Consider the following 20492-nt stretch of genomic DNA (forward strand, 5'->3'; position numbering starts at 1 on the left):
TAGACTTAGAGGTCCAGGAAAGACCCATGCAGCAACTGTAGACTTCAGATCACAGCACAAATGCATCCGTCACATCTTACAAAGCATCACAAACCTAATAAAACGAATTAAATAAATAAATAATAACAAAATAATTTTAACAGCAAATTATTGACTTTTGGGAACAGGTAGTTAAGTAGGCCTAAAAGAGGACGTATCATGTCTATTGGGCACTTATGATAGCGCAGTGTCCGTGATATATACTTATATGTATCTTCAACAATACATACTATTTCATAAAGTGATCTATTTTATGTATACAGTCTCAAGCAAAACAATTACAGTGGCTGAAAATTATTTATTACTTTATTACTGCGCCTGCACTTCACTCTAGTATCACACTGGTAAAGTACAGTAAACAAACTACAGTAGTACTGTGTAGCAGTTAAATGCATGCTCTAAAACAGTGGTTCTTAACCTGGGCTCGATCGAACCCTAGGGGTTCGGCAGAGCCTCCACCATGACATGCACGGCTCATTTTGTGCACCAATAAAAAACATATCTATGTCTTGAATTTGAAAATAGTTTTTTTATTTTTCACTAAAGAGGGGTTCAGTGAATGCGCATATGAAACTGGTGGGGTTCGGTACCTCCAACAAGGTTAAGAACCACTGCTCTAAAATTAAAAATCAGCAATTTACGAGCTCAAATCAAAGCAAAGTTGAGAAAACGCTCGTACTAATTGAATCATCGCGTGATTTGGAGTGCGTGAGCTCTGCGCAATGAGAACTGCAGGTAGTCCGCCATTGCTGTATGAAGAACTGTCGGATTTGGTGTTTGGCAGTCAACAATAAACTTGTGGTGCCGGGACCCGGAGCTACGAGGTCGGGTGAAAGCTCGTCGGCTGCTCGATAAACCAGTAGTCGGCCCAGTCCTCCCTGGACAACACTTTCATGTGAATACGGAGCCCACAGACGAGGCAACCATGTCCAATCTCAGCAAAGGCGGCACCAAGAAGGACACCAAAATGAGGATACGGGCCTTTCCTGTAAGTGTACGCCGCAGTAGGGGCTTTGCCCGTCCGACGGTCGCGGACTCGATTACCGTGGTCTGCGCTAAGGGCTAAATGCTAATAGGCTAACCAGCTGAGGTGACTTGACTATCCGTAAACAAAGTGTAGCCGTCAGATATCCAGTCTTCCACACTCTTGGTCGGTCTGTTAGATGGAAACTCATTTATAATACCAGCTCGGTGATAAGTGTTATAAATCACTTTTATTTTTCCTGTCGCTTAACTGTCTTACAACTTCCCAGGCATTAGCTAGCCGATATGATCAGCCAAGTAGCCGATGCTAACGTTAGCCATGGGTCTTGACACTTGTTGTTTTGACTGATTTTATTTTTGCTCATTTTCTAAAATGTGTCTATGTGTGTGTGTGTGTGTGTGTGTGTGTGTGTGTGTGTGTGTATAAATATATATATATATATATATAAACGCATAATGTCTTTATGACTGAGCACTAAATGTAACGGACGTTTGTGCAGACAGAGGTCTGTACTTTAGCCTCAGCGGCGTTACGGCCGCTTTACATGATGCTAATGAAAACCAAAATGAGCTAACCCAGTTCTTGGTTCTGAATTAATGCCTGTGTGGATTTTGTGGACCTGTGTTGGTGTTGGAATAGATTCTTCGCTCACATGGCACTCTCTTTGTCTGCGAGACACTGAATTATCTATTTTCTGAACTGACCTAAATTTTCATAAAGCATTAGGCTGTCTGTAAAGGCTTGATGAGAGCGTAGCAACAGTATCCATGTAGCTGATGGATCTTAGTGACGAAGTTTTACTTCAGTGCCACCTTCATATATGCCTATGGGCCCGCTGATTGTGGCCCAGTCTTGATAGGATAACTGTCAGAGCTGCTGTCAAACCAGCGTCGTGATGTGCATGTGTTTGGGCTTGCCTGCTGAGTAGCAGCACAGGGGTGGCATGTGTTATGTTTTCTGCTTTTGGATAACGTGTCTTTGGCAATTAGGAATCCCACAAAGAGTCTAGAGTAAGTTTAAAGATTTAAATTATAGACTGGATTATAGATTTCTTGTTATCATGATGCTTTACAGCTGGGCTAAACTAGGTCCTTACTTTACGGTTATTTATCCTATCTGTAGTGCCTTGTAACGTAAAAAAAAAACTTTCCTCCTGGTTTAAAATAACATCTGAAACCTTAAAAAAAAAATATATATATATAAGAGCTGGGGCTGGTAGCTTCAGAAGCACTGAAACCCACGCCCATGCATGCATAAATATTTAATATTAATTGCTTGGTGTATGCAATGACTAACCCTAATATTAGTGTATAGACACTGACCTGCATTCTTTCACTTTACATTTTCCTCATAGTGCTTATGCAAGTACTTAAAGCAGCCTATGAGGTTGTTTTGACAGAGCCAAATTTTCAGAGGACATGGTAGATATTATCTATCTCACCTTTACCCTTTGTGATATCTGCTTTCTCACTATACAAATCATTTTGGTGGGTTAATTTGGGTTTAAGTTGGAAAGAGAGAGAGAAAGGTTTTAACCTAATAAAATTGTTCCAAATTCCTTACCAGCATACCAGGTTAGGATTCTGAGGAAACTGAGAGGTGTTTTAACCCACAACACAGTGTTCAAAAGAATGAAAACTGCTTAGTCATTAGTGTTCATCGTTGCTACAGGAATGTGATGGTTTCTAAATTAGCTGGAATGGGAGCAGCACTTCCTCGAGCTTTTAATGTACCTCATGTTAGGGTCTTTTATTCTTTTATTCTTTTTTTTTATTGAGAGGCATCCTTTTTTACTCTTGCAGTTTTCTTACTAGTCTGAGCAGTTTGCTAGAATAAGCAGATTTATCCTATGATTGAAGATTTTTTTTTTATAGGCAGTGTACACAGCAGGGAAGAAATGATCATCTTAATATTTGCAGATCTGAGCAAATTTATTAATGAGAAAGCGTTTTCTAGAGGAGTAATAAGCTCTGTTAGTGTCTTATACTCAATAATGAAGTAAAAAAGAAATCAAAGATTGAGGATTGACACTTTGCAAAATGTATTCTGCATCACCACTGAGCCAAAGTATTTTATTTAATGCTTTAGTTTTTTAAATCTCAGTTTCTTCTCTGTTTAATTATCTCAAATGCTGTCATTTGTAGTCACCTTATTTTCCCTCCTTTAAACACACGGAGAATAACAGAGCTGGCAGAAAAATATGTGAAAACAGCCACTTTCATGTTAGTAGTTAAAGCACAACCAAGTCACAAACAATTCAAATATAAACATAGCTTGTTGGAATAATAGGCGTGAATAGAGATTGGAAGCATGAGCCAGTTCCACGTGACTACCAGTGCTAATCATCCATCAGACCAGATCCGTATGCCACTAATACAGGTATTATATATATATTACACATCTGTGAGTAAGAAAGGACCTGCTCGTGTTCAAGTGACTTCATTTGGTCAGGATAAACACAAGGCTCCATGCAGACATTTGCAGGTCCTCCAGTTTGCTGTGCAGGGCACCAACAATGAAGGTGGAATCCACGGAAAAGAAAATTTTGGGATGGGGGTGGACATAAACACATCTGTGTGTTTCCACAATAAAGTGTCATTCCAATCTAAGCTTATGAAATCCTAATTGTTGCAGTTGAACATATCAAAACAATGACGTGATGTCAGCCTTGTGGCAGTGACACATGAGTCACATGTCAGTCTTTTTCCTACTCTGTTTGTGCGTTGACTCAGAGATAATGAAAGCCATTTTTTTTAAATGCACAGAAAATAGATAAGGAGTTATCAAATAGTCAAAGGAGCTTGCAAAGAAAAGTGTCTGGACTTCTTTAAGTTACTTGAAGACGTTTCACCTCTCATCCGAGAAGCTTCTTCAGTTCTAAGGTCAAATGGTGGAGAGTCCCAGATATAAACCTAGTGGGAGTAACCCCCCACAGAGGGACAAAAGGACCCCCTGATGATCCTCTAATCGCCTGAGCCAAGGTGTGAAACTGGGTGTGGGTCCCAATCAGCCACAGTTTCGGGTGAGTTCATTGTGAAACCTGTCTTCAAGTAACTTAAAGAAGTCCAGACGCTTTTCTTTGCAAGCTCCTTTGACTACGATGACCTGGATGACTGAGAACCTTCACAGACATAGAGTTATCAAATAATTAATTTGGACATCAGTATCAACAAAATGTTCTTAATATCCATATGTGATTCGAACAGTTGATTCTCTGTTGTTCATTTTGCCATGCTACATGAGGCCTCAGTCACGCAGGCCTAGGGGAGAACACTCTCTGTCAATGGCAGATTGCCAAGGTTGCGAGCAATTTGCATGGGAGGCACCGACTTGTCTGCAAACACTTGGTAACTAAGGCTACGTTCACACTGCAGGCGAAAGCGCATCAAATCCGGCTTTTTTGACCATATGCGACCCATATCCAATCATGGTATGACAGTGTGAACAGCAGAAATCCGATGTTTTCAAATCCGACCTGAGTATGTGGTACTGAATCTGATACATACCTGATGTTTTAGAAAGCGACTGCTGTTTGAATGGTCATCTCGCATTAAATTCGTCTTTTACGTCACTGACACAAGACAGACGCCAATTATCAGCGCCGGAGAAGACATCGCGATTACTTCCGGGCCATCCAGTGTAGATGTTAGTGAAACTGTTGGGAAGACAGCGTTGGAGAAACGTGAACATTTTATTTGTACTGTATAATCTGAAGATTCTTACAGAAATCTGCAACTATCCTTTGAAGCACCGCTCCTCTCTAAAACAGCAATAAGGATAATTATTAGGCCATATGTAAATAACAAAATAACTTTATAACTTAAAGCAAACTTGGGAAACGTAAAGTCCGAAACAAGTCTTTATATTAAGGCCATCAGTCAAACAATATTGTTTGGTCTGGGTCTAAACAGCGCGTTGTGTGTGACGTCTTCTTTTGCACATGCGGGCCACTTTGAGGGTTCACACTAGAGCGTGTTTGCTGTCGCATTTTATTTGTAGTGTGAACAAGTGGACAAAAAAAATCTGATTTGATCAAAAAATGGGAATTGAGCATTAAGACCTGCAGTGTGAACGTAGCCTCTCTAACCAGCTAGTGGGAGTGAAACTTGGAAAAACTGTGATGCAAATCAGAAATGGAGAACGTCCACTTTAACTAATAGTTATGCCTTTTAAAACACGTTGGTTTCAGCAAAAGGCACATTATTTACTTTGAGGATAAGCATCTTCTCTTTCTGGATTGAATTGTACTTTTTCAACTTCAGCTACTGCTTAGCAAGTAGTTGGGACCACTGCTTATTAGCCAACAGGCCTACAGTACATCTCAAGATGGTTAAAACATACCCTCTTAGATGAGCTGTGGCTAGACGTAGAACAGGCACTATGCAGTAATATAGAGATTTCGGACCTACAGTTCATTAGCTCAAGCATCAATATCAGCTCCTCTCTGACAGCATGGTGGGAATTTCTAAAAATGACTGAGTCTTCACTAATTCCATGTAAACATAAACCCATCTGGAACAACCCTGACATACTAGAAAACAATAATATGATACTTCCAAGGGGTGGCACATTGGTCAGCACTGTTGCCACAGCAAGAAGGTCCTGACTTCAATTCCACCATTAGGCCAGGGTCTTTCTGTTTGGAGTTTCCATGTTCTCCCCGTGTTTGTGTGGGTTCTCTCCAGGTACTCCAGCTTCCTCCCACAGTACAAAGACATGCAGTTAGTGGGTTTAGGTTGGTAATTAAATTAGGTGTGAATGTGAGTGCGAATGGTTCTATTTGTGACAGACTGACTGTACCCTGCCTCTCACCCTAAGGGATCGGATAGGCTCCAGATTTAATTTCAAAACCTCCAAATATACAGTACGCTCTCAAAGTAGATATCCCTTTCTATTGTTAAATGGGAGGTCAATCTATCAGTCAGCTTTGATTACAGCGTTTGGTCTCAGATATGTCTAAAATGACTAGAAACTCCAATCTCCAATTAATACAATTGAAAATCCTTCATAAAGTGCACTATACAGATCAACAGATGTTCAGGATCGGTCTGCATCATCTAACACCTGTTCGCACTGTCAAGGCAATACACCTGACAATTACATCCATGCTTCCTGGTTCTGTCCACCTGTTCAGAGGTTTTGGTTCCAGATATGTGAAACCTTATCAAAGGTTCCGAAGTGTAACATTCCAGCCTCCCCTTCAGTTTGCTTGTTGGGCGACCTAGATGATAACACTGTCTTCCCTCTCTCTTAGAACATCTCAGGTGTGGCCCCCCCCCCCCCCCCCCCCCCCCCCCCCCCCCAACACACACACACACACACTGGGGGGTGGGGTGCTGTTGGGTCTCGGGTCTCTGGCCACGGAGCTCGGTCTGCTCTGGCTTAGCAGACAGAGCCTCCAGGCTTGTCACTGCAACCCCCTGGGGTCTCTGCACTGTCTGCTGGGTGACTGTCATCAGAATCAGAATCAGAATCAGAATGGGTTTATTGCCAGATGTTGAGGTTTACAACATTAGGAAATTGCTGCGGTGCTTCAGTGCAGACAATAACAATTAAAGTGCTATGTAGAAAGAAAGATATGTGCATGAGATATACATGAGATATATACATGAGAATAAGAATTATGAGTGCTACGTAGAAAGATATATACATTGTTATTTATGTATATGTTGGTTGTTGCTGTGGTTTCTCTGCTGTTTTTTTCCCCCCTCAACAGGTGTTGATTTAGCTCTCTCCCTTTCTCTCTCTGTCCCTCTTCTTCTCTCCCTCTCTTTCTGTCAACTTTCTCCCCAACTTCACTTTTTCCTTTTTCTTTTCCGTCACCCGGTCTTGTCCATTATTGTTGTGATAATCCAAAATCAAAAAACCCTAATAAAGGTCTAATAAAATATGAGTATCAAGTGGACAATTGCAACAAATGCTGCAATGCTTCACTTGTGAAATTAAATCTGTTTGTCATTTTTTGGCCTTCAGACAACAATTCTGATTGCTACACTGCCAAACAGGACGGGGGGAAAAAAGAAAAAAGTTGGCCAGTGTTTGCACACAAGTTGCCATATTCCATGCAAACTATGAGCAAAGTGGCAACCTGCTGGGAAGCAAAGCATTCACAAGGGTTTTTTGGGTAAAGACGCTATACCTCTTTGCAGTCAGTTTCTCCTAGCGACAGCTGGCAACCTCCAACAACCATTCACAGCCAATTGGGTAATATTCATTTTTCTCTGGCAACCAGTGGTTACCAGACAGTCACCAACCACTTTCTAGGCCTGTGTGAATGGAGTCTTAGCTTCCTTACTAGCAAAATATACTGATCTTCTAGAACATGATGTGGTATGCACATGTTCTCATGCACAGATTCTTCATGTTGACACAACTAATCACTGGTTATAGTCCTGTTGAAACCCATTACTTGTTACTTCTTGCAGATGACGATGGACGAGAAGTACGTCAACAACATATGGGACCTTCTGAAGAATGCCATCCAGGAAATTCAAAGGAAGAACAACAGCGGCCTGAGTTTTGAGGAACTTTATAGGAACGCCTACACAATGGTGCTTCATAAACATGGAGAGAAGCTGTACACGGGCCTGCGTGAAGTTGTTACCGAACACCTCATCAACAAAGTAAGGCCATCACAGATCGCAGCCTAAAACAGTTGCTGGAAGTTAAGTGATGACAGATTGACTAAAATATTTAGAGTTCATTTGAGCTGTCTGTCATTCCTGTGTGTAATACATGCAGCACATGGTGGGCTAGTATGTATTACACAATACTGTGCTGGTATTTAAAGTAGACTGGATTTGATCTACATAAAGAAAGATTGAAGCTGCGGTTGCTCTTTGGAGACGGTTAGGTTATTCTTTGGTGGAACAAACCTGGCCTGTGAATAGTTTCCTCCAGTTAACACAATGATATTAAAATCTGATTTTAATGAGGCCTGTTGTTCGAATGTCAGGGCTGAATTTCACTCAAATGCTTGAAAGTCTGTTTGGTGCTAAACAGAAACTGTCATAGGATTCATATTATGATTTCTTTTTTCTTTTTCCCCTGCTTGGCTTGCATGCCATACTGAACAACAAAGTCAAAACCAGAAAATATGAGCCGGTTGCATTCATGAGCAGCCTTGTAAAGGCACATAAGCAGAAAGATGGAGAATATAAATCCACAGGCTGTTACTTAAGTCTTGTGGTAGATTTGTAAAACCCTTTACTCACGCCCCCCCTTTTTTTTTTTTTTTTTTTTTTAGCAGATGCCTCATTCCTGTGGCTGGAAGGCAAGGAAGAGCCCAGGTTTGAGGATGGGGGGCTTCAGTGGTTTTTTTATTCGGGGGTTTCAGCTGTGAGAGAAGGCACATCTGTCTGAAAGCCCTTCATAAAACAGGCGTTGTCCTGTGCCTTATAGAAGAGCTTTAGGATGCTTTTGATGATGGAGTCATTTTCTCAAATCGGACATGTAATTGGTTTGTTTTACCACTGAAAATAAAATGTTAGTGAAGTAGATTATCCTAAGCAGCTTGTTTTTAAAAACAAAAGTGGCAGAAAGGAGGGCTATCTGAGATTTATTCCTTCTTAAAACTCCTAATAAGTTAGAGAAAGCATAATTGTTCCTAAGCTGTCGCTTGTATTTTTGTAGCATGTATAATTAGTGGCAAATTATGCCTGTCCATGAGATCTGTCGCAAAGGCTTCTTTGCAGCTTACAGTGAGCAGACACACGATGAGCAATATTTCAGCACGATGTTATTGAATAACAGCCAGATGGTTTTACAGCTTAATTAAATGCACATTCTCAGCTTGGCAGGCTTAGTAAATGAGCAGTCAGGAAATGTCAACAAGTAATGGATCAAAGACGAGTTCTCTGACAGCTGAGTGTGTTTTTATTGTCTTATAATGGTAAAGGCATCGCTTTGAAAGAAACAGTTGTAATGGTACGAATGCAGCATCGTCTCAACCCAGCTTAAGTTTGGAAGACAGTCGAGAGGTTCAGTCAGAAGTGCATTTGTTTTGATTTTTATGCAGGGAGGTTGGGGGGGTTATATATTGTTTTGGGCCTAATAGTTAATGTTATTATGAATTATTGAGAGAAGGATTTGTAGATGTGTATTTTTTCAGCAGTGATTCATCGTTGTCTAGACAAGGGATGAAAATAAGCTTTAAGTCCAATCGAGCATGTCTATTCGGTCTCAGATGTTTATTTTCTACAATCACTTCTGGCTTTTAAGGTCATTTTTGTGATTTATCTATTTATTTATTTCAAATGTTAACCTGTTAAGACCTGAAGTTTAGATGAGACCATATGCAGTCTTCTGGCTCTTTAATGTAGGTCAGAAATTGATAACTTAAGGCATACTTTAATTACAGCTGGTGTTTAAGAAAGTTAAAGTTAAATAAAGCATTTATAAACACACACACACACACTTTGATTTGTAATATATGTAATATTTGATATGATGGAAAAGCAGCATTACAAAGTGGCAAAACAGATGAATATAATATGGGGTACATTGTTTTTTTTGTTGTTGATTTTTTTTTAAGCAAGCCATGACTTTGCATAGTGCACGTTTAGATTTATGGTTTTGCTTCTGACTTTTGATCTGGATGTGGAAAAGAAGAAGTCGGTGCATTCATAAAGCTTGGTCGCCTGTAACATTAAGAGCAGAGGCCGTAATATATTACCTCTGCCCCGAAGGAGAAGGAAGGAGAGGTCAGTGTGCCCTTAAGAATCTTACTCCACTGAGACATTTAGTTTACTTTGCTGAGTCACACTGCAGTGTGACTGTTATCAAGCTGTTGTGTGCCTGACTAGTAAAGAAGGCCCGCATTAAAATGCTGCACGAGCAACAAAATACAAATACAGGTGTCTGCTTAAGTTCTAAGGCTGTGTTTCTGTCTCGTCCAAAGGTACGGGAAGATGTTCTCAATTCATTAAACAATAACTTCCTCCAGACCCTAAATCAGGCCTGGAATGACCACCAGACAGCTATGGTGATGATTAGAGACATCCTGATGTATATGGTGAGTATACAGTCATGCAGTAAGACATATGAGCGTTAGATATAAATATTTTACACATAACAGCTGTATTTTATATGCTTAAATATACATTTAAGCTCAGCTGCTGTTAATTCCAGTTCATTCTAATGTTGTTTGGGACATTTTTGTGTGTCTTTGTCACAGGATCGGGTGTACGTACAGCAGAATAGCGTGGAGAACGTCTACAACCTGGGCCTTATCATATTTAGGGATCAAGTGGTTCGCTATGGTTGCATCAGAGACCACCTCCGACAAACTCTGCTAGACATGATTGCCCGGGAGAGGAAGGGAGAGGTGGTGGACAGGTAGCCAAAAGTCACAAATAGCATTATCTAATAAATTATCTTTAGTTTTCAAATAAAATGAAGTTTGCGTTCTTGATCTTTAAATGGAAAAGTCATCATTTCTCACCAGGGGTGGACATGGCAGATGCCTTTGGTATTAGAAATATAAGATCTGTCAAATACATCTGCTGCATTTGCACCCAGTGGGCAAAAGCCTCAGAGCCTCTGGCATTTTAAAAACACTGACTATTCTGAATTTCATGCACTGTGGACTGTAACTGTTTTTCAATGGATGAATAGTAAAAAGTTAGTTGGCAGTTATACTGAGTGTGAAATGAGCTTCCACAAAAGTTTTTTTTTTTTTTTTTTATGTTTTGTTTTGTTTTGCATTACTTACCATTTGGTTTGCTTCTCCTTCTCTAGGGGAGCCATTAGAAATGCCTGCCAAATGTTAATGATTCTCGGCCTTGAAGGGAGATCTGTGTATGAAGAAGACTTTGAAGCACCGTTTTTAGAAATGTCTGCAGAATTTTTCCAGGTTTGGGAGAGAAATCCATTTTCCTTGTTTATGTGTTTATTTATTTATTTTAATTTGGGTCTATATTTCTTTGTGGCTTCCCTTAAAGGAACTAAAACCTCTTGTATAAACTGTTTCTTGTTTTCACTCAGATGGAAAGCCAAAAGTTCCTTGCAGAAAATAGTGCCAGTGTGTACATAAAGAAAGTTGAAGCCAGGATTAATGAGGAGATCGAGCGGGTAATGCACTGCCTGGATAAATCCACAGAGGAGCCCATCGTCAAGGTGGTGGAACGTGAGCTCATCTCCAAACACATGAAGACCATCGTAGAAATGGAAAACTCAGGCCTGGTCCACATGCTTAAGAACGGCAAAACAGATGGTAAGCCCTCAGTCACAGCCTGCTGCTCCACTTCACCTCTTTAGCGTTTATATTTTTAGTGATTTATTGTTTAAATTGACATCCACGCGAGTTACAGTGAAATAGAAAATCCCCAACACTCTTTAATAAACCGTGAAGCTGTCACTTCCAGGAAATACTTTACTGGCTCAGTAATACAGTCATATCATGTTCCCATTGGTTCATGCCACAAATGGTAATATGTGAGGAATTCAATGATGATTTGATTTCAGTGAAACTGGAACTGTAGTGCCTGGAGAGTATATTTCTCCTCCTTTTCTGCAGATCTCAGATGCTCAGTCCTTTTTCAGTTGGCAGAAGTGTATTTTTGATGTGTGCTCATGTGTGTATTCATGCTTACCTCTCTACAGATTTGGCATGCATGTACAAGCTGTTCAGCAGGGTTCCCAATGGGCTGAAGACCATGTGTGAGTGTATGAGCTCATACCTGCGGGAGCAGGGCAAGGCCCTGGTGTCAGAGGAAGGAGAAGGGAAAAACCCTGTGGACTATATTCAGGTACGGCACTGGGTTATCAGTCGACATAATGTTGCTGAAGATGGACTGTTCTGATGATACTGAGAATGTGCTACCTCGTAAGAGATCACAGATGGATTTCCTCTGGCTCAGTACACTTCAGCATGTCATTGCGTGATGAGCCTTGACCATAATGCACTTTAATTACTTCCCAGCAGAGAATATCTGCTCTCGGTCCCATGTTTGTTACCACAAACCATGATGGTCTTTACCCTCATCCACACTGAGTCTTTGCACTGTACTTAGCATGTGAGGTCCTTCTGGCAACTAGAAAGACATCAGTGCTTTTGAAAATCTTATGGCCTTTAAATCCCTTTGAAGTTCTTGGTTAAAATAATGACTCACTTCTTACTCTCTGGTAGAAAACAGCAGCCTCTTCTTTTACCACATCAGCTCTTGCAGATTCACCTTTTCTGATGAGACCACCTTTCCTTTGCTGTAGCTACTGTTTGTTAAGCTCCTTCTAATACACGCCGCTGTTGCATTTCCTGTCTTCCTGCAGGGTTTGCTGGACCTGAAGTCCCGTTTTGACCGCTTCCTCCAGGAGTCTTTCAACAATGACCGCCTCTTTAAACAAACTATTGCTGGTGATTTTGAGTACTTCCTTAACCTGAACTCCCGCTCGCCTGAATACCTCTCACTCTTCATCGATGACAAACTGAAGAAGGGTGTTAAAGGGGTGAGCCCACTAATCATGCATTCATGCTCTTATTTTTAGAACGTATGACAAATGTTACTGACCTGCTTCTTTCAAATTTATAACCTCACTTCAAAAAATGCCAAAAAGAAAAAAACCCCACACAATGTTTTCATGTAAAAAGTTGTGCTTCTGCTTTCTTTTGTGTTTTCAAAAGTGCTGGGGAAAATAAATCATAAAGTCTGTTTTTGATTAATGGGTATAACCTGACCCTGTTATTTTTATCCAGCTGACAGAGCAAGAAGTGGAGTCTATACTGGACAAGGCCATGGTGCTCTTCCGCTTCATGCAGGAGAAGGACGTGTTTGAGAGGTACTACAAGCAGCACCTGGCTCGCAGGCTGCTCACTAACAAGAGCGTCTCTGACGACTCGGAAAAGAACATGATCTCAAAACTTAAGGTGAGCAGGCATGTGGCATGATATAACTCTGGCTTTGGAGTAAGCTGAATATAAAATGAAAGATCCCTGGGTGCTTGGAGACTGGCCACAATAGTGATGTACGATTCGTGAACGAATCGTTCAATACTCGAGAATCACTTTACTGAGTCGTGAATTATGATTCACAAGCCCAACTGACTCACTGACTCATCCCTGTTTCTGTTAGCAAACTAATTCGCTTAGTAGAAATATATCTAGCTTATAATTCAAATTGTGGGGGGGAAAACAACAGCCAGTTTCTTAACAAAAGCATTTCTGCTCTGAACTGGAAGAAAAAACCCTGAGTAGAAGCTCACATCAAGAAAATAGCTCCTCGGTTCACAGTAGCATCGCTCTGCTAACATGCTAACAGCACATTTGAGCTACTCACCCCCTCCCTTCCTGTGTTGAATCGTAAGCAAATCACTCAGGACTCGCTCACCCCCTCCCTCCTGTGCTGAATCATAGAGCGAGCGAACGAATCACTCACTCACCCCCTCCCTCTGCAGCTTCTTCTTCTTCTTGGTTGGCAACCAATGTTAAGGCACATTACCGCCCCCTGGCTCACAGCTCAGTGGACATTTAGATGAGAAAATATATATTTAACACATTTAAGGAAAATACTAATAAAATAAAAATAAACAAATATTTATTAAGCAATTTTGATAGGAAATTGCTTAATTTTAGAAATATTTTTGCTGTTTTTTGCTCTATAAAATAGTTGTTTTCTTTTAGAATCATTCATCTTAGCAGTAGGATTTACATGAAAAGAGAAACAAATTAAGTTTGAGTGAAAATGTACACTTTTTGCACTCTCTGGTCAACTGACTCAGTGAATCAAATGACTCAAAAAACCCGATTCACTTTGGTGAGTGACTCATTAAAACTCGATTCAGTAAAAAGAATCAAATTTACCATCACTAGGCCACAGTGCTCAGATGTGTTATGGGCACTTCTTTACATTATTTTTTTTTCTCCGTGTTTTTTGCATTTCAGTGGATGTTTAGGTAAAAGGAAACATACAGTTTTCAGACTGTATCCACTTGCCTGTGTTTGATCATTATATAAATGTTTCTTTACTTTAAATAGACAGTTCCCTTCAAAATCAAATATACTCACTTTTTCTGTAGTGCTTTTTATCCATTTTTTCAGTAAGACTTGTTTGATTTTGGAGATATAAGCTGTAGAAATGCCTGCTTTCTCCTGAATATAATAGAACCAGATGTCCTTCGCTTTCTTTTGCTCAAAGTGGCCATAAAAAAAAAACATTCGGAAAAACTCAGCAGAAATGACTCTTTGCAGAAATCATGACCCAGTTACTCAAATATATCCACAAACCTTGATGTGAGCAGTTTTATGTTGGAATTGTATTTTTATTTTAATTTTTTCTACCAAACTGCACCCAACGCTTTATCCCTGCAGATGGAAGCATCTCCAATTATGACAACACTTATGACAAATACAGAATTATGACAAATACATGCTTTGGTTTTTGGGGGGTTCACTGAGCATGACGAGGCTAGGAGGAAGCAGATATCTCTATAGCTGATATCTGTAAATCTGGTTCTGCAGCCCAGAATTATGTTCTTACACTTGATTTCAGCTTGAGCTGTCCCCTTTTCTTTTGAATAGCTTACCAATTATAAATCTAATCCTTCTTCATGTCTTTATTGCACAGACCGAGTGCGGCTGTCAGTTCACCTCTAAACTGGAGGGCATGTTCCGAGATATGAGCATCTCCAACACCACCATGGATGAGTTTAGACAACATTTACAGACGACTGGGGTGAGGAAAATCTACTTTTTGTCACAATAAAGAGCCTAATTAGTAAATGTAATCAGGACATTGTTGCTTGATTGACTGAGCTTTGTTGCACTGCTCAGTTACATATTAACAATTAGGCACCTAATTATCCATATCCTGGAAAGTCATAGTGCATAAGCTTCTGGCTTGTGCTGTGCTTTCAGATTGCTGGGGTGACTTTAGCTCCATTTGGTGAACAGTGTAACCAATCAGAGTTCATATTTATGCACATTGCTTTTAAATTCATGGTCCAAGTAGTGTTGTCTGATATTTGTCATGTCTGGATCTTGTGTGCGCACAGTAACTGTAACAGTCACCTCAAGGTGCTTCATATTGTAAGGTAAAGACCCTACAATAATTTTTCACCCCATGAGCAAGCAATGACGACATCTGTTAAAACTTCCTTTTAACAGATAGAAATCTCCAGGAGAACCAGGAAAGTCCTGTGACCAGTTGGCGTTGATGGGTGGGAGACAGGGCAAAAGGCACACTGTGGAATAGAGCCAGAGATGAATAATAATTAATGATTAAATGCAGAGTGGTGTATAAACACAGAGAGAGTGATGAAGAAACACTGACACAACCCCCGGCAGCTTAGGCCTATTACAATTTAACTAAGGGAAGATTCAGTGTCACCTGATCCACTATAAGCTTTATCAAAAACAAAAGCTTTAAGTCAGGTCTTAAAAGTAGCGAGGATGTCTTTCTTCCAAATCTAAATGCTACCAATATTACCACATAGTATCACTATGGCATCACTGTAGGTGATCGTATGTGTTGTTTTTTATTTTTCCTAACTCAAGGTGTCACTCGGAGGGGTCGATCTCACTGTTAGAGTCCTGACCACGGGATACTGGCCAACGCAATCAGCAACACCCAAGTGCAATATTCCACCTTCACCTCGACATGCATTTGAAGTCTTCAGAAGGTTTGTTAGTTGTTCACTTCACTCACAGATTTGGTAGTTTATTGATTACATGTGTGTGCTTTCATAACAGCACTTAGCTTTTCAGTCTGGTGATTTTCTAAAAGGTTTCTCCGTGTGATCCACAAGGAACAATAAATCCATTATATGTTGTTACCAGTAGAAGTAGAACATGGAGATTACTTTTTTCTTTTAGTCCCTTTCATGAAAATATTACTGTGTATGTTTGCTAGACACAGCATTTCAAACTAAATCTCTACTGTGTCCTGCTGCAGAAAGCAAAGTTGCATTGATCATTTGTTTTAGGTTAATCTAGTATGACTCTCCTCTGCATGCAGGTTTTACCTTGGGAAGCACAGTGGGAGACAGCTCACCCTGCAGCACCATATGGGCTCTGCAGATCTAAATGCCACCTTCTACGGGCCAATTAAAAAGGTACGCTCCACTTGGAAAGGGGAGTCTCAGTACATTTCAGCAACCTTTATTTCATTTTAGAATAACAAGTGGACCTGGCTTTACGTTCATTACTTATTGTGAATTTTCTGTTTTATAAATTAGCTTAGTGTTTTAAATATAAGCAAATGACAGACTAACAAATGCGAATAAATGTAACAGTTTTAAGTAATGGAAAGTAAAAATGAAATCTGCTGTTTTGACATCTTGTCAAAATGGATTCTGACTAATGTTTTTATGTTGCCTTATCCCAACATTTGAACAGGAGGATGGGTCAGAGGTCGGAGTAGGTGGTGCCCAGGTGACAGGCTCCAATACTAGAAAGCACATACTCCAGGTGTCCACCTTCCAGATGACCATTCTCATGCTTTTCAACAACAGAGAGAAGTCCACCTTTGAGGTGCACAACTTAATTCCTTAGTACCCAACATAGTAGGATATTTTGGTCCCCATATGTCTTCATGTGTCGTGGACAAGCAGGAAAAGGTCATTTTAGTCTGTGGCCTCTGTACTGTGTTGACACCAAGCCTGCCCTCTTCACTATGTAGGAAATCCAGCAGGAGACGGACATCCCAGAGAGGGAGCTGGTGCGAGCACTGCAGTCTCTGGCCTGTGGGAAGCCAACACAGAGAGTTCTCACCAAGGAGCCAAAGTCCAAGGAGATCGAAAATGGCCATGTGTTTACAGTTAACGACCAGTTTACCTCCAAACTGCACCGTGTCAAAATCCAGACAGGTATGAAAAACAAAATCATGAAGTTAAGCACTTTTCTTGAGGCTCACAGCTTTAGTTTGATTTTTCCTAGGTGTTATTCTGTGAATGTAAACTGTGTGAGTATAGATTTTTACTGTGTCAGGCTTAAAAAAATGAACTTTTATTTTCTTAAAGCTTAGTAATAGGCAGTAAATTTGTTACAGATACAGCTTATCTTGCTTTTTCAAGACTTTTCCTCCTTAATCTTGTATCTTCATATCACTAGAACAAAACTTAGTTAATTAATAAATATTTAGTCAGATAAAGAAGTTTAAAGTCTAGTAGCACGTAAAGAGCAGGAAACACGTGTGGATTACAGTATTTCAATGGCATCTTTTAGGTGATTTTGTGAACAGGTAAATATAAACTTAATGGCACCTTCATTAGATACACCTGTTCGACTGTGCATCAAAGCAATTGTATAATGAGCCAATCACATGGCAGTAACTCAATACCATTTAGGCATGCAGACATGCCTAAACTCTGAATATTTTCTGAAAATCACTTATTGATGTCAGAGGGGAATGTGCAGACTGCTTCAAGCTGATAGGAAGGCAGCAGTAACTCAAATAGCCTCTCACTACATGTATGCTGAAAAGCATCCGTGAACGCGCGCACGTCAACCTTAAAGCAGATGTGCTGCAGCAGCAGAAGACCACACCACGTTCACTCCCGTCAACTAAGAACAGGAAACTGACGCTACAGTTCAAAAGACTGAAAGACAAAAACACCACATGTCTAACACCACAGTCTGTCTCAGTACTGTTGATGATTTTGTCTATTACCTCTTTACGCTTTGAAAGCCTGCTAGAAGTAATCCCTGAAGCTCTCTTCTGAACTGAGCGATGTCTGCCATATTTCAGGCCTGTTTCCTGAGCAAAATGGGTGTGCAGCAGAAGGTAGTGTGGGTGGTTTCTGTCTATGCAGCTACCCTTGGAAAAACCCAGAAACTGTTCTGATGGTCATCAAACCACATCTTTATTGATTATATACTAAGGTGTCAGAACTCCTCATTAAGGGTAGAGTAGGGTGGTCACATGTCGCCTTTTATGAGGGAAAGAGTTACAGGTGCTCACAAGGTTCCAACTGAGTACTAGCAAGGCATACCTAATAAAGTGACTATTGAATGTACATAAGGAAATGACACGTTTCATCATGATCTCTTGCATTTATTGTCTATCTACCGTGTGTTTTTTGTGCACTACCCAGTGGCTGCTAAACAGGGGGAGTCGGATCCAGAGAGGAAGGAGACGCGGCAGAAAGTGGACGACGACAGGAAGCATGAGATCGAAGCTGCCATCGTTCGCATCATGAAGTCTAGAAAGAAGATGCAGCACAATGTCCTGGTAGCAGAGGTCAGTCAGCAGAAGCTGTAGCTAAAGCCCACTTGTAAAGAGCACAAAAATAAAACTATAATGTTCTGTGGTTTACAGCACCAGTCCCCTAGTGGCACATTATATGATGTACAAGAGGTTAGAGCCTCTAGTGCGCTCTAGTGGTTTACTTCTTTCACATAAAAAGCTGATATAAAAGAGTCTTGCATAGCAAAGTTAATAATAAATTGGTAAATAAAAAGGCCACGAAAGAAGTAGCCGTGAATTAAACAGTCGTGTTTTCATGTGTCTCCACAGGTCACACAGCAGTTGCGGGCACGATTCCTTCCTAGTCCTGTAGTCATCAAGAAACGCATTGAAGGACTCATTGAGAGGGAATATTTGGCAAGAACACCGGAGGACCGCAAAGTGTACACTTATGTAGCATAAAACAAATTAATTCAATGAAAGCTAGCATCGAGTTGAAAGAAGCTGAGGGCCTTTTTTTCTTTCTTTTTTTTTTTTTTTTTTTTTTTTTTTGGTGGACTGCTATGTGTTTGAACAAACTTGGAAATGCTTTCATTGTTGATTCTGGGAAACACTGGGAAGGTTAACATTTCTTCCATAAAAATGTGTTTAAAAAAAGAAAATGTTAAAAAAAAATCATGCAAAGGATGGTGAAGTTTTCTAGCATTATTAGAGTTCTTCAGCTGAGCGAAGTGAAATGAGGGAGTCTAGTTTTGTATAAAATCCATGTTTCTTGTGGCCTTTGGAGAGAACTTAGTGGGCCTGTTTGCGGGCTAACGACGCGCCGCCACCAAACGAGCGCATCAGAGGCCACACGGAGAACGAGAAAACATTTGAACTCACTCCCCTGTTTTAAATGTTGATGTCAATGTGTTCTGTTTGTGTTTTGTGGCACAATAATGGCTGTACAGGTTGACAGATAGGCCTTTTTCCTCTCAAGAGGATTTTTAGATTTAAAGAAGAGGACAGAGTGTTAACTGGTACAGACCTGGTTTACAACAGCAGTGAAATACATTTTGAGTACTTGAGAAAACATGAAGAGTGCTTAATTTATGTTGCAAATAGGTCTGGGGTGTTTTTTTTTTGTTTTTGTTTTTTTTTTAGGGGGGGTGGGGGGGTTTTAATGTCTGCTATCAAACATGAACTATTTAATGCCATTCTCATTTGGCCAGGTCTGTACTAGTGGTTATAGAGATCAAGGGCTGTTGCTTCACAGCATGCTTTTATCTATTGGATCAATCAGGGGAATATAAGACACACATGAAACTCCATAAAAGGTGTTTGGACTCTCATGACACATTTTTCACGTAAGGCCTGCGTATGATAGGCCACCCACCCCCCTAAAAAAAAAAAAAGATTTCTCTCTGAGTGGAAGGTTCCTTGTGGTGCAGGTGTGCAAAGAGGATATTATTTTTCGTTCTCGACTGCATTTTGATCAGCTGGAACCAGTTTAGCACCATGTTCTAATGTGTACAAATTGTAAAATAAATATTGTACTCACTGCAAAGGTGGATTGTACAGGGCCTTGTTTTCATCATATTAAATGTAGAATTTAAAAAAAAAAAAATGAAAGGGATGCTTTTTTTTTTTTTTTTTCTGCATCTTTGCATGACCAACCAAGGCCTCGGCAAGCCTCAGAAATGCATCTGTAACCATAATCAAGGCTTAATTTCAGTGGTAAGCCACAGTCAGATTCTGTGTTCACAACAAGAATTTGGCAGGCGTCACGAGGATGTTGTTTATTACAGTATTTTCCAATTCACGTGTTTCTGTTTATCTTTACTTTTTGGTAAGAAAATACTCAGCTGAAGCTGCCATTGGCCACTTTGCTATGCTACACCCTGCTTGCCAGCTTGGATAATTTTCTGTCAAAACACTTTTTCTTTCAAAACTACCTTGATTCTTCATGCCACAGATTCAACAAGGTGGTGGAAACATTCCTCTGAGATTTTGGTCCCAAAGGTGCTCTCTATTGGATTGAGGCTGGCAACTGTGGAGGCAATTTGAGTACAGTAAACTTATCATGTTGAAGAAATCATTTGTGATGCGCTTTATCCGAGAAGATGGGTGCACTGTGGTCACAAAGGTGGTGGTCAGCAACAATACTCGGGTAGGCTGTTTAAACAATGTTCAGTTGGTACTAAGGGGCCCAAAGTGTGCCAAGAAAATATCCACTACACTATTACACCAGCCTGAAGCGTTGATACAGGGCAGAATGGATCCATGCTTTTAATGTTTGCACCAAATTCTGACCCTACCATCCAAATGTTGAGGCAGAAATGGAGGCTCCTCTGACCAACAGCTCTGGATCC

General features: G+C 40.3%; 1 protein-coding gene across 1 annotated transcript; it reads left to right on the forward strand.

Moving 5' to 3' along the window:
* Positions 1-734: 734 nt before the first annotated feature.
* On the forward strand, positions 735-19687 carry cul3b (cullin 3b). Its single transcript, XM_085479407.1, has 16 exons — positions 735-1027; positions 7450-7647; positions 9924-10037; positions 10200-10360; positions 10763-10877; positions 11009-11237; positions 11627-11772; positions 12293-12469; positions 12717-12887; positions 14584-14691; positions 15513-15637; positions 15973-16069; positions 16353-16487; positions 16636-16822; positions 18050-18195; positions 18472-19687. The coding sequence occupies exons 1-16, from the start codon at positions 965-967 to the stop codon at positions 18601-18603; spliced, it is 2304 nt and encodes a 767-aa protein (XP_085335533.1). The 5' UTR covers positions 735-964; the 3' UTR covers positions 18604-19687.
* Positions 19688-20492: the final 805 nt, after the last annotated feature.

The sequence above is a fragment of the Copadichromis virginalis genome, linkage group LG14 (assembly GCF_057382275.1).
Source record: "Copadichromis virginalis isolate Kocher_CV1m ecotype Utaka linkage group LG14, C_Virginalis_male_GT1.1, whole genome shotgun sequence".
NCBI lineage: Eukaryota > Metazoa > Chordata > Actinopteri > Cichliformes > Cichlidae > Copadichromis > Copadichromis virginalis.

Bases quoted from the DNA above. Each gene is read 5' to 3' on its own strand.
- cul3b (XM_085479407.1), top strand. From the start codon at position 965: ATGTCCAATCTCAGCAAAGGCGGCACCAAGAAGGACACCAAAATGAGG. The intron at 7,648-9,923 runs GTAAGGCCATCA...TCTCGTCCAAAG, and splicing joins CCGAACACCTCATCAACAAA to GTACGGGAAGATGTTCTCAA. The intron at 12,470-12,716 runs GTGAGCCCACTA...ATTTTTATCCAG, and splicing joins TGAAGAAGGGTGTTAAAGGG to CTGACAGAGCAAGAAGTGGA.